This window comes from Typha latifolia, chromosome 13, assembly GCF_019914945.1.
Source record: "Typha latifolia isolate L0001 chromosome 13, TyphaL0001v2, whole genome shotgun sequence".
In the NCBI taxonomy this organism is placed as follows: domain Eukaryota; kingdom Viridiplantae; phylum Streptophyta; class Magnoliopsida; order Poales; family Typhaceae; genus Typha; species Typha latifolia.
In genome coordinates, this window is record NC_133098.1 from 4,485,582 (window position 1) to 4,513,378 (window position 27,797).

Sequence of the window (27,797 nt, forward strand, 5' to 3'; positions counted from 1 at the left end):
CAGCTATTTCTGACCTGAGGTTAGTATACAAGTTTCTGACCAAACCAGCCCTACTTTTCAAACTTATTTCTCCAAATAGATGCGGCCTTAAACTTAATACTATAGATGGGTCACTGGCCACCGTATCTCTACATAAAATACTTATAACTTTAGCGTTTTACTCAGACAAAAGTAATACGTTGATCATATCAATATTTTATATTAAAAAATATCGAAGAGTTGAGCATTGTATTAGAAAAAATAAAAGTAAAATTTGGAAGAGCTACGATTTTTTATTTCATGACGATATATTTTATGACTAAAATAGATAAACGAGCACAAAGTTATGACGTTACATTTATATTTTTACCTATATCTTTCTTATTTAGTGGTTTTAATAATAAAATGCTTAGTTTTTCAGCATTTTATATATATCATCTTTTTCTAATAAAGTGCTAAATTATTTAGTATTTTTTTTTAATAAAAATGCTGACAAGAGGTGTGACAGTTGCACCATTAAAAATGCTGATATGGGGTCGAAATCGGTGGGGATCCCTTTGCCGTGTTACTTAGTCAGCTCCAAACCCAACTCCAAGCTATTAGAGGCGATCTACTAGTGCAACTATCACACCTCTTATTTGCCGACGACCTACTGGTTACGATGGAAGTGTCAGAGAGGAATGTTCAGGTAATCCAAGACTATCCGCATACCTATCAAGAGATCACCAACCAAAAGGTGAACACGGCAAAATCGGAGCTATTCCTACTAGACTGGATTGAGCCAAGACTAGCAGGCCAACTCAGTGCGATGCTAGGTCTCAGTATGGCTAAGATGCCTTTTGTGTGCCTCGAGGTACCCATCTCTTGAGTGTGAGAGAGTATGGCTGGCTGGTCAAGCGGGTTGCTAGGAAACTGATCGGGTGGAAAAGAAATTGCCTCTCTCTGGTTAGGCGCTTAACACTCCTTAATGCAGCTCTAATGGCGATCCCAACTTATTGGCTCGACAGCTCGTGGGTGCCTGGCACCATTTTTGAGGCTATCAATAAGGGGGCAAGGGCCTTCCTCTAGGATAATAGGAGAGAGAAAGGTCTCCACCTCGTGAGCTAGGACACCGTAACGCAGCTACGAAGTGCCGGCGGGCTCGGAGTGTGCAAACTAGTTGCAGCTAGATGGGGCCTAATGGGGGAAACATGTGTTCCGAATCCTTAACAACGATAGTTCTCCTTGGGTCCAAATCTTGAAAGCAAAGTATGGAGCACTCCATCCCTGGAAGCAATGCAAAAGGAAAGACACGTCGCAGTTGTGGCGAGCCTTATGCCGGACTGCAGAGGAGCTCATGATGGGTTGCCGAAAATTCATTGGCAATGGGAGGGACACGAGTGTAGTGGATGACCCATGGACCTTGTCGGTTCCTTGAAGGTGGCAACCGCGGGTCATTCATCCAAACCTTATGGAGGAGATTCTCACGGTGGCTAAGCTAAAACATAGGAGAGAGGTTGATGATCTCGGCATCATTCGGTCGGGGGGTGGAGTTGGCCTATAGCGCTGTGGCCATTAGGCTAACCGACGCCTCTTGCACTAACTAATGGATCTGATGGGAACATAAAACGGGTACTCCGAAGGCAGGATCTATCTATAAATTTTTAAACCCCATGTGCAAGGAATAGAGGCGGGAATGGCAAATTCTCTCGAAACTTCATGTAGCACCAAGAGTTCAACTATTCTGCTAGTAAGTAACCTGGAACAGGCTGCCGACGAAGGTAATGTTGCACTCCTTCTAGATAGGGAGTGATGATTGGTGCTGTTTTTGTGGACTGTTCGTCGAGACAAGGGACCACCTGATGTACGACTGTCACTTTGCTAAGGAGGTGTGGGAGCTAGTGGCGAAGATGTGACCAACTATAGTGAGGGGAGTAATGTTGAACAGGGTTGGATGACAAAGCATCATGGGTGGGAGATGGGGGGGGGCGAATGATGGGGAGGACGGTCTCACTAAGGCGCTAATAGTGACCACGTGCTGGGAAGTTTGGAAGCAATGGAGTAGACATGCTTTTGATGGGTACAAGAAAGTTGCATGTGTGGTGGCTTGGCGAGCAGTCTCTATGACCGAAAGCTACGCCATCGTCATTGCGAAGGAGCCACAAGTGGTACCAATTGAAGGGACAAGATGGTCTAGACCAAAGAGAGGGTGGGTTAAGCTGAACATAGACGGAACCTACAAAGAAGGTTTATGCCAAGCTGGCGTAGGAGCTATTATTCAAGATGATGAGCAGGGGAATGTCTTGACGGTTGCATGGGTGCTGCTGGAGGTGGTATCACCTCGATACGCTGAAGCGTATGCCATGGGACTGGGCTTAAGTCTGTTGACTTTGGATGTACATGTGGAGGTGGAGTCGGACTCAGAGCAACTTGTGAAGATCTTAAAGGAGGAATGTGCTTGCCCATGTCAGATCCATAACCTTATACACGAGTGTAAACATTAATTAAGGGATTAGATGGGTGTTGTGTGTCCCATGTAGGTAGAAAGGGTAATGCGACCGCTGATTGCGACCGCTGATTGGGTAGTGAGCGAGGAATGTGTGTCTCCTAGACTGTGGCCCTAGAAAGTGGCGAGCCACTTCCTCTCGATCTATAAGTTTTGATTGAGATAGAGTTTTCTTCATCTGAGGTAATGATAGCTAAGTAAGCTCTCTTTGATTAAAAAAAAAAACAAAAAATTGTTCAAAGTCTAACCAATCACAACACTTATACTCTATTGGAAGGATGGCTCCCAAATCATGTTATAGTTATACCCATGCAACTGTTTCTTGAAAAATAGATTAAAAAATGATGATACATTTCAGTTATATTGACGGCACCGTATTTCAATTCATTCAAAAGAAAAAGTCTACAAAATCTCATGATTACAATGCCACCCTAGAACAAGATTCCAAAGTGATGTGACAATGATTAGTTCTAAATCTCAAAATCTTGGTTTATCTTTTTTTTTTTAAAAAAAAGCCTGCATATTATTTTATTAATTTATCATTCAATTATAATTTGACATGCAAATAATCAAACAAGAGATATAGCGATCTCTTAACATAAGCCTCATATTTACATAGAAGTATATTAGACCATAATAAAATCATAACATTAAATATATAATAATAATTATAAATACACATACATAATTTGAAACAGTAGAAGTAGAGCAACAACCTTGAAAACATGACTCTCAATTTGCTATCATCAATAGCACCATAGAAAGAGCACAATAAAAGACTCGAGAGGCCGAAAAATCTTAACAAAGTAAACTCTTATAAGAGCACAAATACAATTCCTGATCAGAGTTATGTAGCTCTGTGAAAACCAAACGAATACCCGACAACTAGTAATTTAACATTCATGTAACTTAAAATATAAATATATATATATATATATATATATATAAGTATTTGGAGGGTTAGATAAGAATTAAGCATAATCCCAACATCCTTCAATGCATGGCCTCGTTCCCTCCATTTGGTTGGATCAATTGCTTCTCTCACCTTTTCATCGTGCTCCCCACTTTTGGTTTCCTATTATTAATTGATTTAATTTTTTTGTTAATTTTGTAGTCAATGCTATCTCACTTGGGAATTGGATTTTAAATTAAATATCTAATAGCTTCACTGATACTTATAAATACAAATTCCCAATATGATGGGATCCACCAATACCAATGACCACACCATGGGCAAGACCAATGTTCTCATGTTAGCTTCTCAAACGTTCACACTGGACTTTGGGGCCATTTGTATTCGGATATGTATGTGTATTGGAATACAGAGCACGTCTACAAATTTTTTTTTTAAAATTTTTAATATAGTAACCGTGTCTTTCATATAAATTGTGTGTATTTTATTATAAAAATATGTGCATTTACTATAAAAAAAAATTTAAATGTGTTGATATTACTAAAATCTAACGGTATATATAATATATATCAAACATAAAACTTTTTTTTAAAAAATTTATCTGATTGGTTATATGCAGAAAATCAGAAGGTAACGGGTGGTTGCTAACATTTATGTCACCAGAAATCATGAAAGTCTTTGCGTTGAATCAACCTGCATTCTCTATCAAATAGGTTGGTCAACCTCTCTCTACTTATTATGGTGATCTTGTAGAGGTTTTTCAAGAACTAGATCGTCGTGATAAGATTGTAATGAAAGATCCAGATGATGCTATGGGGCATATAACGAACGATTACGTGTGCACATCTTCTTGGATGGGCTTGATACAGAATTTGAACAACTCCGAGGTGAGATTCTCACCAAGGACCCAGTCCTGGATCTTGAAGAAACTTATGCATATATATGTTCGTGGTGATGCTATTTGTAGAACAACACTGAAATGGAGAACCCGACCACGTAGAGTTATCTACCATGGTAATTTTTTTTTCTTATTTATGAGCTCGAAGGATAGATATGGGCTAGATAAATGGCCAATCATTTCTAGATACAGAGGCATTTAGGCTCTACCGAGCTTTTAGCTGTTTAGTCTAGGCTTTAAGCCATATGAGTCGCCGAACAATTGCTCTAAACTAAATGCCACTAAGACTAGTAGTCATCTGCTCATCTGTCGAAACATCAGGCATCCCAATTCTAAATTTGCTCAAGCATCAGGGCGACCAAACCATGCTACAGACTAAAATCGATCATCTCGATCATAGAATCGCATTTATGAGATAGGAGCTGCAAGGCAAGACTTCAAATCAAAGCCCAATCACATTTATGAGATAGGAGCTCCAGATTGGTGGGATCCTACCAAGGCACCTAGCAATCTGAACTCAAAGCCCAATCACAATGCATCTGTTGCCGTGGCTGCCTTTTTTTTTTTTTTTTTCAAAGAAGGTCCATGGACCGATAAATGAAGGAAATGGGAGTTATTTTGAATAGCCTCTCTACCGGCACTACAAGAAAAAATAAGCATTAAGCCCTAAAGACATACGAGATCTAAATAAAGTACACCCAACTCATTCGATCAAGCAAACAAACAAGCTAACCTTGGATTGGGAGAACAATATGCGACGTAGCTTCAAGCTACAAAAATATCAAATAACCATCATCAAGAGAACAATGTGACTCGGCGGCCACCAACTGTGGTCGTCACCCTCGTCGACGAGGGAGGAGAAGGTAGGCAGTGAGCGGTAGCAAAGCAGCTGCAGCAACGAACAGTGATGGATTGGGAGACGACGGAGTAAGCTTCTAAAAAGAGGTGGAGTCGAGGGAGGGGAAGCCTCACATTTGATTGCCACTTCAGGTAACCTTGGTAAGGCTCTTAATGCATGTTTCGGTATCTAGTAGTAATAGTACATGGCAGACCCTCTCCTATGATTGGAGAAGTCCCAAATACTCTTACAGATAATTTGAATATGGATTCTATTCTGGTTGTTTCTTCACTTACAGAACAATTTTTTCCGACATTTTCTTCTCCATTTTATCTTCTGTTTTCCATAGTTTTCTACTCTAACTAAATAGATACAGTTAATTTTTAAATAGAAGATCAGATCTTAAAGCGAGTACATGGAGGGATGGTGGGAGAGAAGACAATCTCAAGGGCAGAAGGAAGGAGCCTCAAAAAGTTCTAATGTAACCACATGCTAACAACGGGTGAGAAACCTCAAAAACTCTACAGCAAAGTTGGTTGGGAATAGACTAAAGAAGCCTTTTCTGATAAGAAGCCCAGTATGGACCTTGCAGAGGATAGCCAAAGCAATGTCTTCACCTTGGAAGGCAATGTCCCCAGGGAGGCCTTTCAAAGGCTAAACGACCCAGTCAGGGCAAGAGGAGCCCCTGAAGCATAAGGCAGTTGAGAGAGATGATAGAGATAATGGGCCCAAGCCACAAGGTGTCACAAAGGGTTCTAAATCTAGTTGATGACTTCGATCGAGGTACCCTAATTGATCCTCCTAGGCCATCTAAAGTAGACGATTGGTTGTTATATTATAAGGTGGTTTTTGTCAAGTACTATTTACGTGGGGATTAAGTGCCATAAAAGAAAGCTCTGACAGCATGTTGATTTTATTCCGAGCTAAAATTTTAAGTTCTTAGAAACTAGCTTTGAAAAAAATGTACTCAAAACTCGGATTCATATGAATTTTAAGGTGTTGAGGATTCAAAGATTTTGTCCAGTATATATAGAGATCAGGTATTTAGACTGGAAAATTTTGGAACGATAATAAGTACTTTGCAGAGGTATATATGCACAAAATATAAATAAATATCAATTTAGCACTACAAACAACAACCGTTCATGAGCCCTAATCACCTGATTCCACTCTTAAGTATTAGTTCAACCTTCTAACCATCATATATTTACATATAAGCATTACTTCTGCAAGCTGAGAAGTTTGTCACGTTTGTCCGAACTGATCTATTATTGCAAGAAGATTTATACAACCTGAGTAATAATAGAGTCAAATTGTGGATCTTTATCACTGCTCGGTTTTTGGTACAAAAGTAAGAATTTATGAGAACTTTTGTGGTTCAAGCTTTCATCTTCTTCCATGAAGTGAATTCAGAGGGTATTACATCTTCATTACTAGAAATTACAGCTTGAGCAGTCAACTTCCCTACCAGACCATGGTAAAGAAGTCCCCTGGAACCAAGGCCACCAACCAACCAATACATGCAGTTCCCCCTCTCCCCTATTGTGTTGTTCAAGCATCCCAAGAGTGGCAGTGATCCATGTGGAGTCACTGGCGGCATCGCCCTTAAACCTGCCCTCGCTCCAGTGAAAGTCCATTTTCTTATTTCTGGATAAACAGCAGCAGCTTTCGGCAGGAGTTCTTCCATTGCTCTTGAAGCTTCTTCTTTAGAGACACTTGATTTATAGTTTCTAGACTTCCACTCCCATGTTGATCCCACAAAAACACGGCGTGGCTCTTGGAATGCAAGCCATGCATCAGATAAAACTGAAGGGCTTCGGTAACCAACCTCCCCTCTGCAAGGAAATCAATCTTATAAACTATTAAATATATGGAATAAGTGAGAACATGGTTTAACTGCTGTGTCACACAGTGGGCTAGAAATTATATATTTATAAATGCCTATGGAGTTGAACAATCATACCCCATATCAGTTGGCAACTGAAGCTCTGCAACAACGCCTCTGCAGGTTCTTAAAGGGAGCTTTCCTTCAAGCTCTGGAAGCATATCCACTTTAGCGCCAAGGCAGATGATCACAGCATCATATTCCCCTGCACATTGTCACTATTCTTATGAACTTCCAGGAATTCTTTTCTCCACTGCACCTAAGAACTTACTACAGAAAAGATAATTGTTGGAAAAACATGGGGAACTAGATGCACTCCAAGAAAAGAGAAAAGAAAATATTAACAAGAACATACATATGACCTCCAAAGTTGTTAGCAAGCAACAGTTGCTTAAATGGGAAAGCCGAAAAAAAGGGGTCATAACAGATATATTCATATGAAAGACTCCAACTATATAAAGTAGATGTGCATGCACAACAACACATTAAAAGTAGACCTAAAAATTGGAAAAATCATAGGAATTTGTAGCAGTTTGCCTACATTAGATATATGTAGAGATTCAAAAAGTTGTATTATTAATTACCATGAAAATGAAGGATATATTCAAAGCTGGTCACCTTTATTACAAGCCTAAGAAATTTTTTAACTCCATAATTTAAATATCCATGAGGATATCAACTTTTCAACCATAATCTTCTCACAAAAAGTAACAACACTCTGTCTAACCAGTGTAAATAAATAATGTAATGGAAATTCCATAGATGCAGTTCATTAGATTCACCCTCTATTACTTTAGCATCTTATAGAAGATGCTGCATGTTGTTTTTATCTAAGCAAGAATAGTAGAATACTGATCATCTTAAGTAGATTCCCTTCTGATTGTTTTTAGGATCTTATAGCAGATCTACAGACAAATATAGCTAAGGGAGAGTACTGTTAATCTATGATCTAGGTCAATCATGGGGTGGCTTTACAGTAAAGAGCAAATTGAAGAGGAAGCATGGCTAGAAACATATCATGTGGCATCATACTCAGATAATAGCCATTATTCTTTAAACAATTGCTCAAGTATCCTTTGGAGACCATAAGTACCCTTTTTATACAGAGAATTGCTCAAGTAAATAATCATAATCAGGCGGTAGAAAAGGTATCAGGTAGATAAGATGAGAAGGCCTTAAATTTAGCAAAATAATAAGAAAAAACATTATTCACCATGAAGCCCCATATCATAAAACAAATGACAACAGGATTCAACTTATAGCTATCTCAAGTACAGAAGCATTGATGTAGATGTCTCAAATACAGAAGATTTGATGTAGACCTCTCTACTCTATTCAAAATTAGATGTCTCAAACAAAGAAGATTTGATGTAGCCATCATCAAAATTTTGTAAACAGATTCAACTTATACAACTGAAGTAGACACTGCATACTCATAGGTTTGTTTCCTTTTGCAAGAAATTGACAAATATAATACAAAAGATGCCTGTAGACAAGCCTTCTTACGTTCAACATGCACACAAACGACTGACAGTTACCTGCTAATTGATGGAGGTTGGTTACAGACTTTCTGTACAAGTTGATCTCTCTTTCTTTCCTGCTTGATGCAGATAATTCATCGGCTAGATTTTGGCATGCAACAAACAAGGCCTGTAAAATACATAAGAAAGAAGACTAGTTACTCACCCCAAAAAAAGCATATAAAGAAGGTTCAGAGAAAAAGATAAGAGCATGAAAAGTAAGATACCTGCAGATATCTCTTGGGATGGATGTTCATTCCTAGGGGCATATAAACAGCAAAGTTTAATGGAACACATAAACCAGGTATTAGACATTCAACTGCTTCCTTATTTAAAGCTTCCAAACTGCAACTCTGGAGGCAACTCTGAGCATTCTAATCACTTGAATAGCAATAAAGCAATCAAACAACCCATCAAGGAAAGTTAAATAGTAAGGACTGTATCCTGTCACAATAAAATGAAATATACCTCCATCAAAATCTCAGCATTTTTCTCACTTGTTGCAGGTCGCAATATTCCCCTGAAAGATAGCAACTATAAGAGCATCAGTTATATACAGCTATAAGAGAACTAAACATCTGGCTAGCATTTATCTACAGAGATAGGTATGACTATTTTCTTTGCTAAAGTATAAACATCTGGCTAGCATTTATCTACAGAGATAGGCATGACTATTTTCTTTGACAAAGTATAAAATACAACGATGCAATACAATAATGCTACTTCCACATGGTCCTTAGTTCCTCATATGTTTAACAACTAGTCACTTGCCGAAAACTAAAGGTATAACTTAAGAGGAGAAATAATTGCCTTCTCCAAACGATCGTTTTATCAAAATTGAATGTAGAATCTTCAATTATCCTACTTGGACCTGTGGCTTCAGTCACTTGTTCTGCAATGGTCAATAGCTGTAAACATTCTTTCCAGCATTCAGCACCCCTCCACAGAAGCTTAGCTGCAGTCAGCAATAACAAATTACAAAAAAGGAACCATCATTTTGAAGTATTAGAACACAAATAAGGAAAAATGGGATATTTACAAAATTAAGCAATGTTAGAATGCCAACTGTCAGATGGATATGAGGACCTTTAGGGGAGTAAGGATGAAGAAGCCCTCCTGAAGCGCCAGAAGCACCTCCACCTACTCCATTTTCATCAAAAATATCAACGCAGATATGGGATTCCTTTGCATTATGCTGTACAGTACAAATTCAAGTCATAAAATACAAGAAAACAGTTGAAAATTACTGACTTGCAAATCAAACGAAAGCTTAGGTTGGCTCAATGGAACAAACAAATTCAAGATCTTCTACGAGTTTGAGTGCCCCCTATATTATAACTCTTCTAGGGAACGAAGAGAAGGCCTTCGCACTATGTTTCCAGAATACCAAGTTCCAATATTTGGACATAAATGGACTCCCTTTCGACCAAAAGAACAAAACAAGAGCTTCGGAGAGCAAAATTACCAACCTTGAGGAGATGCCAAGCGACAGATAAGCCAGCGAAGCCGGCGCCGAGGACGGCGTACCTCGAAGACCGGTTACTTCTAAGCGACTGGGGAGTGGAGAGCGAGCTCGCGAAGGTCGCTCTTCCTCTTGGGGACCGCCGAGCTCTGCGAGGAAGAGGGCTCCTGGGATTAGGGTTAGGGCTCGGTGTGACATTTGGATGGGAGTGAAAGCAAGGACGAAGGTGGAGGGCGGAAGGCATGAGATTAGGACGATTGCAGCCGAGAGGAACAGACGGAATGCGAGTCTGCGGGACGATAAAAATGCGATTTTGGCTCTCTGCTTCTCTTTATGAGTTTTTTTTCTTTTTCGCATATATACCCTTTAAAATTCCTATTCAAATATTTCTCCTAGTTAAGGGTATTCTTGTCCTTTTCTCCTAAATTATTAAAATGGGTAAATTACAAATTGCTTGCCTAAAATCAAACTGTCCGTTACCTTTGTATAACGTTGTTTATGTGGCCAAATAGTTTAGTTGAAATCCAAATTTTATAAAAAAATTAAAAAATTATTAAAGAGAATTTTCCCACCATAATATTAAAATATTATGATTATCATTTTCCTTCGGTTATATTTACTAACCTTATCTTATTCTTTAAACTTAAAAATTTCATTTATTTTATAAATATGGGTAGAATACTCATTTATTCAAATAATAAGGTTATTAATAGTAATTTATACTTTATCTAGTAAGTTTGGATGTATAAATTAGCAGTTTTATATTAATCTAAACTATAAAGGTATTACACTTTTTCTCCTACCTGTGGACAACCAGCACTAAGCTCTAACATTAGGCTAAAAGGATAGCATCCAAAAGATAAATTGCACATCTAATTCCAAGAAAAAAAATTAAAGCACATCCTTCTTGGTAAAAGATTTGTGGCAAGAGACATATACAAACCACATTCCAAATGATAATAAAAGGTTAAACATAGCTTAACTGCATCAGCCCATGCTAAACTACTGGTTCTTGAGCTAGTGTAATATTTTTATCTAAACTGAAGACCTCCCAGGAACTTCCTCTTCAGTATTTTGCAAGGTGGTGTCAGATTCAAATTACTGTCTGCAGTCCTCGCACCAGAATATTATTGAACTTATAAAGCCAGGAGGCATTAGGCAATCTTATATATGTTTGCCACTTCAAGCTTTGCGAACAATAACATGACGTTCTCTCTTATACTCCACTTCGTCCCTTTGGTGCATGATCAACAGAGCTCTTCTCACCTACAAGAGGAGAACAAATGTGAGATTTTCTGTTTTGGTTTGAAACAAATGTTAAGAGACTGTACTGAGTTTATATTTCCTCACAATGGACTCATTCATTCCCATTCTAGTAAGCTGATCGATGAGCCGTCTTTCCGACATATGGCTTCCTATGCCCATTCTTCTCTTTATCTGTGACTCTGCTTGCTGTTTAGGAAAATCAAAAGCAGTAGAGAGCTAATTAGGTAAAAGCAAAAGGGGAAAAAAGAAAAAGAAGATAGAGATCCACTTTTCTATTTTTACCTTGATCTCATTTGCCATCTCAGGGGTCAAATTCAAATGCTCGTTGATTCCAGACCGAGCAGCATCCATTGTGGATACGTTGAACAGTCTGAATGCCTCTTCAACATGCTCTTGTGTTGCAACAAGGGTCCTAAAGTAGAAGTTCATTAACATAAAGACTAAAAACAAGCATGTCCACTATCACGCAAGGTGAAAAAAGGTAGATATAAAGCTCAGTTACAACTATTTAAGCAATAAGCCACATAATGGAATTAAATAATAATTCTTATGAATTTCAACATATAGCTATTGGTATGTTTTGTAGAACTTACAGTCTCATCTTTGCTAGCGACTCACTCAACCTTATTATAGCTTCAAGCTGCCTCACAGTAATGGGAACTGCAGCAGATTTGCCTGTCTCATGGGCTTGCTGCCTCATTTTCTGGAAAGCAACACAAAATTAGAGTGAAATTTTAATTATAAAGCTAGCAATGACAACGTAAGATAATTATCTAAATTAATTAAATATGCGGTTGCATTACCTGTCTGATCTCGACATACTTGTTCTGCAACATCTCAGAAGCCTTTTCTGATAGTCGTGGCTGACAGGTCAAGCGGCAGTATTCGATGTACCTTGACAAGTTGAAACTAGGCATCACATTTTTGAAAGTATTACTTGTATTCTGTAGGTAGACAAGATGAATTGCAAAACATACCTCTTGAGCCAATTCTCTCCTTCAGTAACATCAGTGCTCTTGGAGGCTGCAGCACCACTGGCATGCACTTTAATGATATGGCTGGCAATTCGCTAAATGCAGAAAAAAATCAAATTTAGCAGCTAGATATGGGCAAATTTTTTATAAATGCATGTTACCCCCTGGTAATTAGGCCCAAAATAAAATAACCTCCCTAATTTTGATTGGTTACATTTAACCTCACGTGGAGTCTCAACCTCTATGCAAATGTTAGTACTCGCAACTTAAACGGACCGACACACCACAACTACCATGAGGCTTTGGCAGGCTACTTTCCCTCCAAAAGACAGATTTAAGGACCAAAATGCTCTTTTCAGTTTTCTCCGTTGAAGACATCCTCCAATTCTTCTATTGTACTTTATCCCAGACATCACTCCTACCACCTTCCACCTTTTCCATCACATTACTTGGGGTGAAACAGCAGGCCCAGCATCTCATCCTTTACTGTTTACATGTCAGCTAAGAAGCACAAAAACGAACAAAAGATACTAATCCGATACGATACGGTCATGGCAAATCTTGAAAAACTATAGGTTAACATTATTTTTCCCTTCATATATTATATTTACAAGTTGTAAGATTGCAAATTACTACTATACCGGATGTTTTTTTCATTTTTGCACTATTAAGACTTATTTTTCTCTGATGCACTAATTCGTGATTTCTGTCATATATGCAGGAAATTCCTGCAAAAGATCATTTATGCTATAAATTTCTGCAGCATATGATAAATCTCATATCTAAAATATATCTCGAGCAAGGTTCCAAAACTCAGTCTAGGGATTGGGATCGAGATCGGCCGTCCGAAAAAACGATATATATCAGCATATCGACCGGTAGTATTGGATCAAACTATTTTTTAATTAAATAAAAATCTAAATATTATTCAAAAAATGTTCATAAATTTTTAGAAATTTAAGAAAATTATAAAAAATAATAATAATAATAATAATTACTCATATATAAAGCCTAAAAATCTTCCTTCCTCTTTCTTCCCTTCTCTCTTACTGGTCTATTGTATCCTTCTCTCTCCTCACTTTCTCTTCCTGCTCTCTCTCTCTCCCTGCTGCAGTAGGCCTCCCTCTCTTTCTCCCTCACTCTCAGTCTTTTTCTTTCCCTATCTCTTCTTGCAATAGGCGGCTCCAATAGTTGTCTACTGTGGCTGCCCTATTGCCACTATAGCAGCAACATTTTCAAGTGGGATCGGCCGTATCGGCAAATCCTGACCTAAAAACTGGCTGGTTTTAGCCCACATCAGGATCGGATATAGCCGAAACTAGGATCCATGATCTTGAGAGTGTTTGCAAATGCTCAACCAGTGCCTATATTTTATTCATATTTTTGAAAAATATTAGATACTTCTTAGAAGTGTCTAACACATGTCTAACGAGTGTATGATGAGTGTCGATATTTGACAAGTGTCTAACACGAACACGACATGCTATTTGAAGTGCCCATGCTTCCTAGCATGTTGGTCGTTTGAACATATAATAACAATGGTTCTTGGTCATTTTGAACATTCTTTCATGGAACTAGTGACTGCTTGTTGAAATCCTAGGGGTTAATTGCAACAAATCAAAATCCAACGGTTTGCATACATTGATTTTGAGCCTAACCCCAAAGTGGTAAAATGCATCTTACTCTATTAAAAAGTAAGAACTGACAAAAAAGAAAAAGAAACAAGTTGATCCATACCTTGTCTTGTTCATACATTCGGATATCTTTGACAATGAAGATCAGATCAAACCTGGAAAGGATGGTTGTCTGCAAATCAATATTCTCCTGTGCTGTCTGAAAAGAATAAAGTTCCATTTTAGCAACCAAACTGTTCCTTCAGACTTTTATAGGAAAAGATCAGTGGTCAGAAGGCAGTAGAATAACAATCTATTCACAAGGACCTTAAGATCATCATAGCGCCCTGAAGGAGGATTAGCAGCGGCAAGCACAGATGTTCTTGAGTTAAGTACTGTTGTAATTCCTGCTTTTGCAATGGAGATAGTTTGTTGTTCCATGGCTTCATGAATGGCGACTCTACCAAAAACCAAAGGAGGTAAGCAAGGAACTAAGAGAGCGGCCTTCAAGAAAGGAAAGGAAAGCTCAAGTATCATGAGACAAACAAAGAAACAGCCAAAATATTAAATTAATTTACCTATCTTCAGGCCTCATTTTATCAAATTCATCAATACAGACCACTCCCCCATCGGCCAAAACCATAGCTCCTCCTTCCAAATAAAATTCACGCTGAAAGAATTGAGAATCAAATTTTAATTATTTAGAAGCTGGAAAGGAAGTTCTTAATACTAACAAAAAATTCATACAAGACATGATCAAGCATGAAATGCTTAATTATCAGATGAGATGAAAAACTTACTGAACTACTATCACGTATCACAGATGCTGTAAGACCAGCAGCCGATGAACCTTTTCCTGATGTATAAACTGCTATAGGTGCTGTCTTCTCCACAAACTTGAGAAACTAGAGATATAAAAAATATTTTGTAGTCACTAATGGAAAAAGTGCATGAAAACATGTAGGAAGACAAAACAAATTCTATAAAGTTGATATCAAAACAAATTCTATAAAGTTGATATCACAGATTACAAATATTTTAGAATTTGATTGCTGTATAGACTGAATCTGAGTAATTCTCTTACAGAGTACTCAACGAAATCAATTGACCAATGGGCGAAAAACAGGCAGATGTCAAGTTCAAGTCTTAAATGAGTACGATACGGAAGTGATTCTCTAGATTTGCAGAGATTTACATTAATCTAGCCTCATGTCTCAGAATATTTAAAGACACCAAGCCATTTGATTTCATCCTTATTTATCTAAAGTAGAAGTCGGTGCATTGTCAGTTTAGATTACCGTTGTTATGTCTACTTTTTCATCAAAGTAAAGTGAGGAATACTTACATACCAGCTAAAATATATATCCAGGTCATGTGACCCTTGTAGGACATAGATTCAATTATGGGGCAAGAGAAAGATAAGATATACTGCTTTTGGGCTATTGCAAACTATCCCAATGCTTTGTGAAGATTATCTGAAATTCACAAGATTTACCTGTGATTTTGCTGTAGATGGATCACCTAAAAGCAGGACATGAATATCCCCTCTCAATCGAACACCATCTGGCAGTCTCTGCATATCAAAGAAGATGCACTAAACCATTGGGAGACGATATCACTTCCATAACAAGCAATTGGATTAGAAATTTTACCTTCTTCGATCCCCCGAACAACAAACAAGCCAGGGCTTTCTTGACATCAACATGACCATAAATCGAAGGAGCAATCATGGAGCATATCTTAACATATGCATCTGGTCTTTGAGCAAATTCTTTGAATTCCAATTCCTGGATGAAGAGAAACAAAAATCATTCAAGCTAAAGTGTTAAACAACACTAGAATGATATTCCAATAAAGAAAGCTTGCCTCATCTAGTGTGAAGGTAGAGGGACCGGTCGAATTTGTTTCACGAGTTTGTTCCAATCCTACCACTCTAATATAAGGCTGTTTAACTCCAACTGAACTTTTCTGGCTGCGAAAACACAGATGAGACGAACTGTTAACCCCAGCATATAAGAACTGAGTCAATCACCACTGCTTAGTGTCTTCTTACGCTGCTGATGCTTGGTACACACTATAGATGCCCATGACAGTTAACCTCGTGCCTGGCACGATGGTTTGAACAAGGTGTCTATCCACTGAAAGAAGCACATTCCTTGGAAGCTCCCCAGTTGGAACGTCCTTTAATCCAACAGAGCAATTAGATAAGTAAAAGGCAACTAAAGTTGAAAATATCAAATTATGCCTCTCCAATTACTTACCTCAGGATTTTCTTGCAATTTGAGAGTTTGCAGATCTACATACTTGCTCTTGTCAGGAGCCACAATCCAGGGATCCACTGGGCAAGGCTCTTCTCCAGGCTAAGGAAAACAAAACAATCAAAGAGACTACAAGAAGAAAGGTGGAAAAGAAGATGAAATGTTGAGAGGGAAAACCAAGATTTCTGTTGATAGCTACCTGAGGAACATGGTCACACGAACGAGGAACAATGGCACCGCCGAGCCCCGGTCTGCAAGGTACAATTCTAATACTCTTGCAATTCTTGCACATAAGTGTCACATATGTCGCCTTTGCCTTCACTCTCGAAGCTGCTATCACAATGCCGGCAATCTTAACCAGCTTGGACATGAACTCGGCCTATCACCCGAGACAAACAGATTTAAGTTAGAAAGCTTCAAATGAGATAAGGACTACAACAGGAGATCATGAAACCAAACCCCAATAGATCTCATGGAGACGCAATTCTCCTTAGAAGACAGAAGGATCTGCACTTCTCCAGTCACAGGCTCCTCCATCTGTCCCATGTCGCCCTCAACTTTAGATCTAATACTAGCGAGAACCTCGGCAGCTGCCGTTTCGAACTGCGCAGGGATAAAGGAGACGCCTTTTAAACAAAACCGCGTAGAAAAGAAAGCCCAAATGAGAATTCAATCAAAAACACCTACCAGAGGCAAGTAATCGGCGGGGGACTTGCGGATCTTGTCGGACAGCACGGCGTCAAAGGCGTCGAGATCCTCCATGGCTACGGTGAGGTGTTCGGGGTTGTGGACGAGGCTTTCTCTGCGACAGAGGAAATTTTAGGGAGGCCGAGGGGAGCTGAGGATATTTTGAGGAATTAGGAGGAGTTACCGGTAGGGAAAGTCGCCCTTGTCGCCATTGAAGCCACGGATGAACTCCTTGAACTTGCGGAGGGCGGTGTGGTTGGTGAGAGAGGACTGGTCGGGGTCACCGCCGCCGCGTGGGAACTGGGCCTGGTCACTGTAGAAGACGGCTCCTTCATCCCAACCAGACATCTCTCTCTCTCTCTCTCTCTCTCTCTCTCTCTCTCTGCGCGCAATGGAAAGGGAGAAGGTAGCGGGGGTTTTAGCGGGAAAGAGAAGGAATTGGCGGGAAACGAGGGTTGTGGCCGGCTGGCAACGATGTTAATAATTAATTAAGGGCTTTGGGCTTGGGCTAGGTTCTAGATTTGGGCCTAGAAGCAACCAGGCCCTAACCCAGCACGAAATTTGGGGTGAATTTTGAAAAAAAAAATGATGGAATAAATAATAAATTTTGATCGTAATTAATTCGTTTTTTTTAGAGACAATTACAAACACCCTAAAATACGTTTTGATTATATTATAAATAGGCTAATTACATCTAGACCCCACCTACTGTCATATATTAATAGAAAACGGCAAATGAACATCTTTCTCTCTTTTTTTTTTTTTGGTCTTTTTTTCCCTTAAAATAAGGATAAATAGTTCAGATCGATCACATATTTATTTTTAACAAATAAATTTAAAAAGAATGGAACGGATACTTTAGAGGTTTTACAATAGTTAGGGCCAATGTGCAACAAAAAGCAAACGGAGAGAAATAATTCAAGAGTTTCATATTTTGTTATAGGGTTAAATATATTTTACCTCTTATATTTATATTCAAAATTACTTTATAAAAGTATCGCATCAATTCCTGTATTCATAACTAAATTGAAATTGCTAGTTTTTTTGTTAAATTTAACTGAGGACTATGCCTATCTTGGTAATTTTGCTGTATTATATCAAATTTTGTATATTTTCTCTAATAAACATGGTAGGAGCATTTTGATCATTTTGACGTTATTCAGCTAAGTTTAACAAAAAAATTAATAGTTTACTTTAGTCATAAATATAAGGATTAGTTTAAGATTTTTTGCAGTACAAAAGGGTAAAATAATTTTAAACATAAGTATATGAAGGTAACATGTATTTAGCCCTTTGTAATACTATATAAATAAAACCCAAATTTTAATTATCTACAAAGTGAGCTCCTACTTTGTAGAAATTTTTTTTGAGAATATACCAAGCCACACTAGAGTAAGGTTTAACCTTACAATAGCAGTTTAGATTATTATTATTATTTTGGATTTGATATTTGAATGCAATTAGTGTTCTTGAAGCTTGATATAGGTATAAATCTTCATTGCAATTTATTTCCAAACTCTTTTGGAGGCTTGATTTATTTTATACTTAAGTTAATCTAATGATCGTGTTAGATCATTCATAGCTATCTATCAAACAGTAGGATGTGGCTTCATATTTTTAAAGCCTAGACTAGACAATTTACTATATTAACTAAAAATTTGTTAGGGCATAAATACTTCTATATCTAAAAAGGATTGACCATTTGTCCGATCTATATCTAGTATTCGAGTTCATGAATCATCAAAAGAAAGGAGGAGAAAGCGAGACATAGGCGTCTCAGACTTAAAAATTTTTTTTATTCCTCTCCGTCCAAATTAACCACAAAAAAAATACATAAAAAATAATCTAAAGCCCTCCCAAAGCGGCGGGGAATAACTACCTTAAGCTAGTCCAACCAATAGGAGATTATTGAGCCATGCCTTCTCTATCCACTCCTTAGCACTGATTCATGTTTACATTCTGCAGGCAGAAGCCCCAGTCAGCAAGCAAATCACTAGGTAATGTGGCACTCCAATTGTCTTGTCTTTGCAAGTCAGTTTGCTAGAGAAGAATAGCATCATTTCCAACAATTCTATATGCAAACAATAAGATCAGTATAAATGAAACCAATAAGATCATTTACAACCATAATAACCAAAAAGATAACCGATAGTTTCTGCAAGAGATAACTTCTCCCTCGTGCTAAGATAAGCTTAAACCGACGAAATCTTTGCAGTCAGGTCGAGATGAATGTCCAGAATGCTTAAGGTACCATATTGCTCCTTCCGCGGCATGCTCTTCTGCAGCATTCTTTTCTGGCTTACGTTCACTAAGGCATTCAAGAATGGTGATTGAACCCATTACAATGGTAACTTTGCAGGTGAATCTACAGAGTTTCAAAACAAACATATAGTAAAGTAAAGAAAATATATGCAACAGCTACCTAAATCACAAGTTCAAGTCTCCTAATTTAGAGCATAGAAGAATATACTTTTATTTCTGAGTCAATACTATTAATTTCGAGCTGGGAGATTCTTATACAAGGTGCCTTTCAGTGGATCATCTCTGTAGAAATGTAAGGATCAGTCGAAGCTGAGAAGAGTAAGATTTTGTAGCTTAAATGGCTTGCACAGTTTCTTATTTACACTATTCTTGCATGTTTTATAAGTGTCAACCATGTTACAAAGACTTTTATTAAGTCTTATTTACCCCATTCTTGCGTGTTTCATAAGTGTCAACCATGTTACAAAGACTTTTATTAAGTCTTATTTATACCGTTCTTGTGTGTTTTATAAGTGTCAACCAAGTTGTTGCAAAGACTTCTATTAAGATCAGAGAACTTTGAACCGAACTGGAAAAACCAAGAAAATTTTGTGGTGGACTTCTGCTAACTAGCTGTTCAGGCCCTATAAAGTTCATATATGGCTCATGCAATGAATGATAAAGCAGGGGTTACATGATAATACCATCCTGGGGAATTCAACGACTTGCAATAATATTGATAACTTATGCATGAGCAGTTGCAATAAATCACAAACTTACATCCTTTGATGAACAGGACCTTCTTCACACAATTCAAATGAAGGAGGGTCCCAATGGTTGGTAGCACAGATCTCAAACAGCCTTGACCTTGCTGACGTCTCTACCAGAATTCCTATAGACACCAAAAAGTTGATCCAACAATTTGACACTTAAGCTATTTATTCAAGAAGTAAGCATAAAAGGAAGTCAGCATGATCTCAGAATCTTACTATTGGCTTCTCTTTGACTGCTAAAACTGGCTTCTTCAATGGTCCCCATTGGATTACCTACAAGAACACCCTCTTGGCAATTGTAGCCGATGCAATCCTCAATAGTGATTGAGAAGGAAGACTCTTCTACATTATGGAGATGTGATCCAGAAGGGATTTTTTCTGGGTATTGTGATGACTTTACATATTGCTCTGAGTCAAAATCCATAAGTATAGGCTCTTCGTCAAAACCTATCAATTCCGGCTTCTGCTTTGTAGCTGACCGCAAAATTTTCTCCAGAGACTCAAATTTTTTATGCTTGTACCCCAGAGCCTGTACAGACATTAGATAAAGGATAGGTGCATGCACAGTTTCATGCAAGTCTTAAACAAGAACAGTAGTAAAGCCTAAGATTGTCCTGAACTCCTGATAATGCTGACTCTAGGATCAGGTGGAGCTGAACAAGAAGCTAACAAAAATGTATCCTAGATAAAGTTGAATTCAGAAATGCAAGAACATACTGCCTACATGCTCACAGAAGCAACAAATTGTGGAAAAGAATAAGGGTAGAAAATCTTGAAGGAAGCCTAAGCAGGTAAGGTATTCCAACCTACAAAAGGGTATGAAAGAAACTATGGAGCCAGTGAGGGTTGAAGTTTGGTTCACCTTCTCTACTTCACTATATGGTTCCAGATTTCACCACTGGGTCCTAGGATATTTATCAACTAGAACATGTACAATCTCGTGTGGTTCCACATAGCAGAAAAGTGCACACCTTATGAAAAGCAAATGGTAACTATAGAGAACCAGTGGCTTTGATACTGCTATGCATGTTCTGGATCCATAGCTTCCTCAATGTAATGCAGCCCCAAATGAATAGAACCATTACCAAACACATCTCATTGGAGCAGTGTAATCATGCATACAGTCCTCATGGATTGCTTTGCACTGCTACCACTGATTGCTACAGGCACCTAAGTAATTTGCTTTCACATTTAAATACCAGATCATACTATGCTTCCTCAAGAAATTTTGTACTCAAAATGTCCATCCTCCATATTGGTGAACTATATGGTCTTTGTTTGATATTTCTAAGAACCAATCAACTAATTTCTCATTCTAATTATTCTCTAAAGGCATTTCTCCTAACTTGTCCGAATAAAGCTAATCATTGTATCTCTTGTATAAACAGCATGGCACAGACGGTAAGGGATCGTTGAATGATTCTCTTCAAGAACAGGATATGATAATTAGAAGGCATCTTAACAATCCGAGAGTTTGATGTTCACCAAATCTCACACTTAGAATCACTCTAAGTAAAGGCAGCTCATCTTAAATCTCACATAATGCGAAAGAAAAGATCTTTATTGAATAAGAATAACATTATACTTTAATATTACTAGTGAGATGAAACCAAACTCCTATCTAAAACAAACTCTCAAAAATAAATCCGATTCGGACATATACTGCTATGGGCCTTCAAATGACTGGGAGGGCATTTGAATGAACTCAACCCGTAACTACAAAAACACAATAGTGCATTTGAAGTTTGAACAGGCTTTTGAGCCATTCAAACGGATTGTCTAGAGAGTAGTCATTCATAAATCGTTGAAAATGCATCCGAATGACAGAACCCGCGAATTTCCATTCGGAATTCCAGACATTCAAAAGGAAATGTGCATTACAACAACTCATCGATATGAATAACATCAGGCATTACTCAATTTATAAAGATTATTTCCTAGTTGACCAGTATTCAGATGCATAAGTTAGCTGCCTTACATAATGTTTCTTCTTTTTACAGTAAATGAGTACTGCACTACATAAGGTATTTCTCACTTTAATCATCCTGTTGTAATTTTATGCACAATATTGCCATCAATCTCTTCCTGAAATTTATATTAAAGGCAATAAAATAAGGGATAATTAATCCAAGAATCTAAGACCCCATGAACTATTGTCAATTTACACACACACATCTTTATCTTCTTTTGGTACACATTAACCTTCTAAATTATAAAAAATCTCACGATGACAGAAAATGTCAAAGGATCATTTTACCCTCATTTTTTTTCTCTTTCTTTCCTATAAAATAAGGATAAATTTGTCCTTAGAGAGCTTAAAATTGATTATGTGATTCTCGCATAATAAAGAGCCTAACGAATAACTAATGGAAAGAGTATTTCGAAGGTTTTTTATAGTTAAGAAAATTAATGTGTCATAAAAAATAAATGAAAGGGTCTTATAAAAAATGGGCCAACAGTTACACGAAGTCTAGGTATCGTTATCCCATGAAAAAATAAACCATTCCTTTTTAAGGTAGTTTTTTATACCGGCTCAGGTATTGAGTGGGTGGTGGGCCTTGACAACAAGATTGCGTGGTACTATAAGTTCTCTATCTCTCCACCCCCACCCCATCCCATATCTTTGTCATTTCATTGGTAGGATCATGTCGTGAGTCAGCATAGCATGCCATGACAAGTGTCTCACACCCAATGCAAATGGCAAAGAAATTCTTGACTTGAAATCCAACTCAGGCTGATCCCAAGCTATGCCTACATATGATGCGATCATTAGCTTCTAGTGTCTTCAAAAGAAATTTAAGAACACTCAAGCTTCAAAATGTTGAATGTAGTATGCCACTATGCCCTTGCTCCGTATTTGTTGCTAAAATCAGTGAATCAGCATAGCCAAAAGAGAGTGCATTATCATTTTCAGGCCAGTTTACCTTATTTTTTATTAATTCATTAACTATTCTAAAAGCGTAAACTTTTAAAAAACATCTTTATATTTTCTATTATAATACTCCCATTTAATTTTGGACTTGAAATATTTTGATAGGCCTAAAAATGGACTTGAATTAATTGGGTGGAGATTTATATTTTAAACAACAAATATCTGGCAAAATTGGAACCCAAAGCCCTGTTCCATTACCGTATTAATCACCAACTATTTTAATAACTTAAGCTGTTAGAGAACAATGATCCTTATATTTTATATTCGACCCTCTTTTCAAGTAGCCAAATTCTAATAATTTGTGGCTAACAAAAATCGGGAGCATAAGTTGTCAACTGAGGATGCAAGGATATACCATAAATTCATAACAACTTAAAAGAAGGCAAAAGGAAGAGAATTTCTCTTACCTTCAGTTTGGAGAGTGCTTTTTTTGCAGCCATTCTTCTACCAGATTTTGAATTTTGGTTGATAGCACTAAAAGATAATGGTTCGCCCTTCATGTCAATTTCCACCTTGACTAAGTAACCTCCCTTATCTTTTATTATATCTGGCAGCACCAGCTCAAAACCATTGCTCTGGCATAGTTCTCGAAGTTCCCTAATTGGAATGAGCTGCAAATTGGTGAAACTCAGAAGTGAATCCAATAGTTTGAGCATTACTCTCCAAAGTTCTTTCAAGTTGAATCCTGTGTCTAGAAGTACAGACCCTATACAAGATTCAACTATGTCTCCAAGTACCTGATGAAACCACAAATATATTTCATCATTAAAGTGATTATCCAAATTAGAAAGATGATGGATCTAAAATAATAGGGAAGCATACAAGAATGTGCTAGTTCTGTGAAGGATTATTTACAACAAGATGACAAACTAAATACTCATGTCGATCCATAATTGAATAATAACGTGATGGAAATTACTAAGACCACCGAATTCAACATTAAGCTCACAAATTTAAATGCAGGAAAGATATTTGAATAATAATGTGATGTAAACTGAAAAAGGTATTGTCTTCTATATGTTTACAGTATCATCATACTAATCTGAGAGGTTTCGTAGTTCGATACTCAAAAGGTAAAAAACATTCACTTCGGTGGAGATAATTGTTGCATAATAAACTATGAAACTAGAGGGCAAGGAGTAGGGAAGCATTTCTATGATGATTTTCTGAATGTAATTCAAAGCAAGGTTTGTCGGATCAGCCGATCCAGACCCGATCCCAGTCAAATGACTGGATTGGCCAGCATCGGCCGATCGATCCGACCCGAGGACATCAATTATTGATGTCCCCAGGCTCTTTCTCTTTCTCTCTTTACTCTTTTCTTCTCACTCTTTCACTCTCTCTTTCAATTCTTCTTTCTCCTTTTCATTTCACTCTCACTTTCTAATAGAGAGATTTAGCTCCAACGAACTCTGGCGAACTCCTATGAACTTCGGCAAACTCCAACAAACTATGATTCATCAAGTATTCATTGTTTGGAATCATCACATGATCCATATGCTAATTATTATCCTCCTCAGTATCCTTAGGCATAGAATTCACATATTGATTATTATCCACCTCGAGAAAAACAAGATCCATTTAATATAAATGATATAACACAATCACTCTTTGGAGCACCAGACCTTAGACGTTATTTTTTACAAACTTATAGTGTGATTATGATGACGACGACCATAGGGATTTACGAGAGCCAGCTAGGTATTCATCGAAGTTTTGATTTTTGAGCAAGTACTTTTGTTTAAATTTTAGAGCTCATATGTGAGTAATTATTAGTTTTTTATTTTTTTGTCATATTTTCTAAATTTTTAGAAATTTTTCTGCATTTTTAAATAATATTTAAAATTTTATGTAATTAAAAAAAGTTTGATCCGATTCGAGCAACAGATATGGCCAATCCGATCGATAAGTATCGTCTTTTTGGAAGGCCGATCATGATCCCGATTTTACGAACCTTGATTCCAAGTTTCAAAGTCACAGCATCAGTGCGATTCTGTTTTGAAGCATAAGTAGTTAAATGACTAATGTTTATAGAAGAAATTGAATGTCCACTTGAGGTTGTCCTGGTGACAAAGCATAGTCTGTTAAAGTTTGGACATTTCCATGATTGGCTGTCACTTTGGCTTCATCTCTTTGAACTTGTACCAAATGCCTTGCAATTGAATGTTTCAAACATATGCATATAAATGTACCATAAGTATATATGGGCTAGAACTTACAAACTTCATGTTAAATATTTGCAGAAAGACCTAGCATGTTTGTAGCTAGAGTTCGCTTTGTGATCCTAAAATGCAAGGATGACTGGTGACAAAGTGCCTTAGAACAGATAATGAAATGATGACAAGAGCTTTAATTATTGCACTACCAGATATTGAGCATCTACTTATTCTGAAACGTGATGCTTCACACTCGGAAATAAAGTTCATTCTTAGTCAAGAAAGAAGACTGGTGGAGTTCTTTAGGGAGAAAATGATAGATGCCAAGTGATGCTATTCAATATATGACTTGGAATTTTATGCTTTGATGTGAGCAATTCATTATTGGCAACAGAATTTGGCATATGAAGAGTTTGTAGTTTGTTCTGATCATCAGACACTGAGGTATTTGACTTCTCAAAAGAAGCTGAATGATCATGATGTAAAGTGAAGCTGATTTTTTCTAGAGTGAATCTTTTCAAATAAATATAGAACTGGCAATTCAAATAAAGTTAAGATGCTTTAAGCAGAAGAATTATACTTCCTAATTGTGATGGCAACAAAAATTATTAGCTTCAAAAATCTGAAAACTCAGTATGAAATGATCCATGTTTTGGTCAAATCACCGCCCAAGTGAAAAAACCAACAAGGTGTTATTCTCCTATACAAATTGCATGAAGGTTGTTTATTCAAAGGAAATCATTTATGGATACCAGCAAGGTCTTTACATGAGCAGATCATAAGGGAGCTTCATGCTAAATAGATTGGGAAGGCATTTTGGCAGAGAGAAGACATTGGCAATGATAACCTTATTTCTGGCCAGAAATGTACAAAGATGTGTATAGTTAGGAAAGGTGCTGCAAAGCATGCCAATTTGTATGGGAAGTTCAAAAACATATTGTTTGTATACACCATTACCACCTTGCCAGAACCAAATGAACCTTGGCCCCATTAAGTATGGATTTTGTGTTGGGGCTGTCAAAGACTTCAAAAAGTATGATTCGATCCTATTGTGGTTGATTGTTAGTCCATAATTGTGCAGCTTATTCCTTTCCCAAAGACTTCAGATGCTACCCCCATTGCTAAACTATTTTTCAAAAGTGGTGAGATTAGATGGTCTTCCATCTTCCATTGTTTCTAATAGAAATGTCAGGTCCATAAGACATTTTAGAGGGACGAGTGAGCTTCCCGCACAATGAGAATAACATCAGATTATTGACGAGTATGATTGCAGAGTTACCAAAAACTTTGGAACTGACTTGAAATATCCCAGCACATGCCATCCACAAATTGAAGTAGTTAATCAAAGCTTTGCTAACATGTTCAAATGCCTTTGTTGGGAATCATGTAAAAACTTGGGATTTTGTCATACTTCGATGAATTTCCTTACAAGTCAATAAATTAAATCATAAATAAGCACAATTTGAGAGTTACTGACTATTTTAAGTCTGTCAAATTGTTTTATCACATATCAAACTCACCTCAAAATTTAAATACGAGACTAGGTGACTTACAAAATCGTTGACTGGGATAGTGATTCCCAAATATAAGTTAATGATTGGGGTCAATGACTTATATAGAAATTTGAAAACCACTAAGAAAATTATTAAGTATTATGAGAGAAATTCCAGATTTCGGTTCAGCAATTTTCAAATATAAAATCGCTGAAGCGAAAAATGACTTATATGTAAATTTCTTCCCCAAGAGTTAGCAATTTTCATAACGGGTTTTCAAATCTCCATATAAATTGCTGCCATGATCATTGACTTATATTTAGAAGTCGCCATCTCAATCAGCAGTTTTGCTAATGTGGCAAAACTCACCAAATTCTGTATTTAAGTTTTGAAGTGTATTAGATGTGTAAAAGAAATATTGGGAGGGCTAATTTGGTCCAAAACAGCACCATTTGAAGCATTTTATAGGCTAAAACCATAGACATCTTGGATTTAGTCAAACTGCCACAAGAAGTGCAAGTTAGTGATGATGGATAGGCTTTGCTAACCATATTTCAAAAGTACGTGAAGAAGTGAGGAATGAACTCAAGAGTCAGAGTAGCAATAAAATTATGCCACAAAAGCAAACCATTACAATGAGTAAAGGAATTTGAAGAATACAATAGGGTTTCATGCATCTAATATGACAAGGCTTCCAGAGGAACTTATGACAGTTCAAGTCAAGGATGTTTGGTACATGTAAGGTGGCAAAGAAAATTAGCTCAAATGCTTATCTGCTCAACTACCACCAGATTTGGGGCCTTTTCGCAGCTTAATTGTAATTCATTTTACAATTGGTAACAACGTGTCATAAAAAAATTAAATCCCATGTCAAAAAAATTTAAAATTTCAAAATTTACCTCTCCATCTCTCTTTCAATTTCTGTACCTCTTTCTCTCTCTCTCATTTTCCATCACCACCAACACTGCCACCTCCGCCAACATCAAGAACCACCACTACCATGACCATCTTCTTCACAAATCCATCACCCCACCACCACAATCATCTTACTTATATCTTTTCTCATTTTCTTCTCGCATCAGCATCACCACCCTCTGTCACCTACCACAATGAGAGCATGGCCCCACCACCACCACACGTCACACCACCTTCATCATGGCCATATTACCACTACCACCACCTTCACCACGACCAACACTATCTTCATTACTATCCCACTGCCAAATTTTTACCTTCACCTCTTCTACCAAGTTCACAACCACCCTACCACCAATATTATCATCTTCATTATCACCATTATCATTACCTTCACAACTACCATCACCACCCCCATCACTACCATCACCACCACGATCACCACCACCACCATCACCATTATCACCTTCACCGTCAGCTTCACTACCATCCCACCATCACTACTATCC

The 27,797-nt window shown here is 37.5% G+C and overlaps 3 protein-coding genes and 1 long non-coding RNA gene across 9 annotated transcripts in view; 1 reads left to right on the top strand and 3 right to left on the bottom strand.

Moving 5' to 3' along the window:
• Positions 1–4,917: 4,917 nt before the first annotated feature.
• Positions 4,918–6,125, top strand: LOC140800222 (uncharacterized). 3 transcript variants are annotated; one of them, XR_012111149.1, is made up of 2 exons: positions 4,918–5,274; positions 5,490–6,125. It is a non-coding gene; the product is annotated as an uncharacterized lncRNA (long non-coding RNA). The 3 variants fall into 3 exon arrangements; XR_012111148.1 differs by having other exon boundaries at positions 5,505–6,125; XR_012111150.1 differs by having other exon boundaries at positions 4,918–5,265; positions 5,505–6,125.
• A 238-nt stretch (positions 6,126–6,363) lies between these two features.
• Positions 6,364–10,307, bottom strand: LOC140799597 (uncharacterized). The gene is made up of 8 exons (XM_073153976.1): positions 9,988–10,307; positions 9,605–9,713; positions 9,329–9,473; positions 8,987–9,038; positions 8,746–8,892; positions 8,537–8,648; positions 7,077–7,203; positions 6,364–6,948 (listed from the first exon to the last, which is right to left on the bottom strand). The coding sequence occupies exons 1-8, from the start codon at positions 10,222–10,224 to the stop codon at positions 6,492–6,494; spliced, it is 1,386 nt and encodes a 461-aa protein (XP_073010077.1). The 5' UTR covers positions 10,225–10,307; the 3' UTR covers positions 6,364–6,491.
• A 549-nt stretch (positions 10,308–10,856) lies between these two features.
• Positions 10,857–17,191, bottom strand: LOC140799571 (DNA replication licensing factor MCM5). The gene is made up of 19 exons (XM_073153944.1): positions 16,963–17,191; positions 16,779–16,893; positions 16,551–16,694; positions 16,291–16,470; positions 16,095–16,193; positions 15,887–16,014; positions 15,700–15,805; positions 15,486–15,620; positions 15,329–15,406; positions 14,634–14,738; positions 14,412–14,503; positions 14,161–14,293; positions 13,958–14,053; positions 12,224–12,315; positions 12,050–12,140; positions 11,840–11,949; positions 11,529–11,658; positions 11,331–11,432; positions 10,857–11,246 (listed from the first exon to the last, which is right to left on the bottom strand). The coding sequence occupies exons 1-19, from the start codon at positions 17,124–17,126 to the stop codon at positions 11,163–11,165; spliced, it is 2,184 nt and encodes a 727-aa protein (XP_073010045.1). The 5' UTR covers positions 17,127–17,191; the 3' UTR covers positions 10,857–11,162.
• A 1,366-nt stretch (positions 17,192–18,557) lies between these two features.
• Positions 18,558–27,797, bottom strand: part of LOC140799773 (endoribonuclease Dicer homolog 4-like) — a 28,099-nt gene continuing 18,859 nt past the window's right edge. For 2 of the 4 annotated variants that reach the window (XM_073154229.1, XM_073154228.1), the window contains exons 10-13: positions 23,132–23,461; positions 20,009–20,321; positions 19,800–19,911; positions 18,558–19,143 (exon numbers count right to left, since the gene is read on the bottom strand). In XM_073154229.1, coding sequence (XP_073010330.1) covers positions 18,960–19,143; positions 19,800–19,911; positions 20,009–20,321; positions 23,132–23,461 — 939 coding nt within the window. In that variant the 3' untranslated portion in view covers positions 18,558–18,959. The remainder of the gene's footprint in view (positions 19,144–19,799; positions 19,912–20,008; positions 20,322–23,131; positions 23,462–27,797) is intronic. The other 2 variants (XM_073154230.1, XM_073154231.1) reach the window with 2 other exon arrangements.

Coding starts and splice junctions, on each gene's coding strand:
- LOC140799597 (XM_073153976.1), bottom strand. CDS start 10,224: ATGCCTTCCGCCCTCCACCTTCGTCCTTGCTTTCACTCCCATCCAAAT. Junction 9,039..9,328: donor AAAACGATCGTTTGGAGAAG/GCAATTATTTCT, acceptor GCTATCTTTCAG/GGGAATATTGCGACCTGCAA. Junction 8,649..8,745: donor ATCCCAAGAGATATCTGCAG/GTATCTTACTTT, acceptor TGTATTTTACAG/GCCTTGTTTGTTGCATGCCA.
- LOC140799571 (XM_073153944.1), bottom strand. CDS start 17,126: ATGTCTGGTTGGGATGAAGGAGCCGTCTTCTACAGTGACCAGGCCCAG. Junction 15,621..15,699: donor CTACCTTCACACTAGATGAG/GCAAGCTTTCTT, acceptor CTCTTCATCCAG/GAATTGGAATTCAAAGAATT. Junction 12,141..12,223: donor GGAGAGAATTGGCTCAAGAG/GTATGTTTTGCA, acceptor CAACTTGTCAAG/GTACATCGAATACTGCCGCT.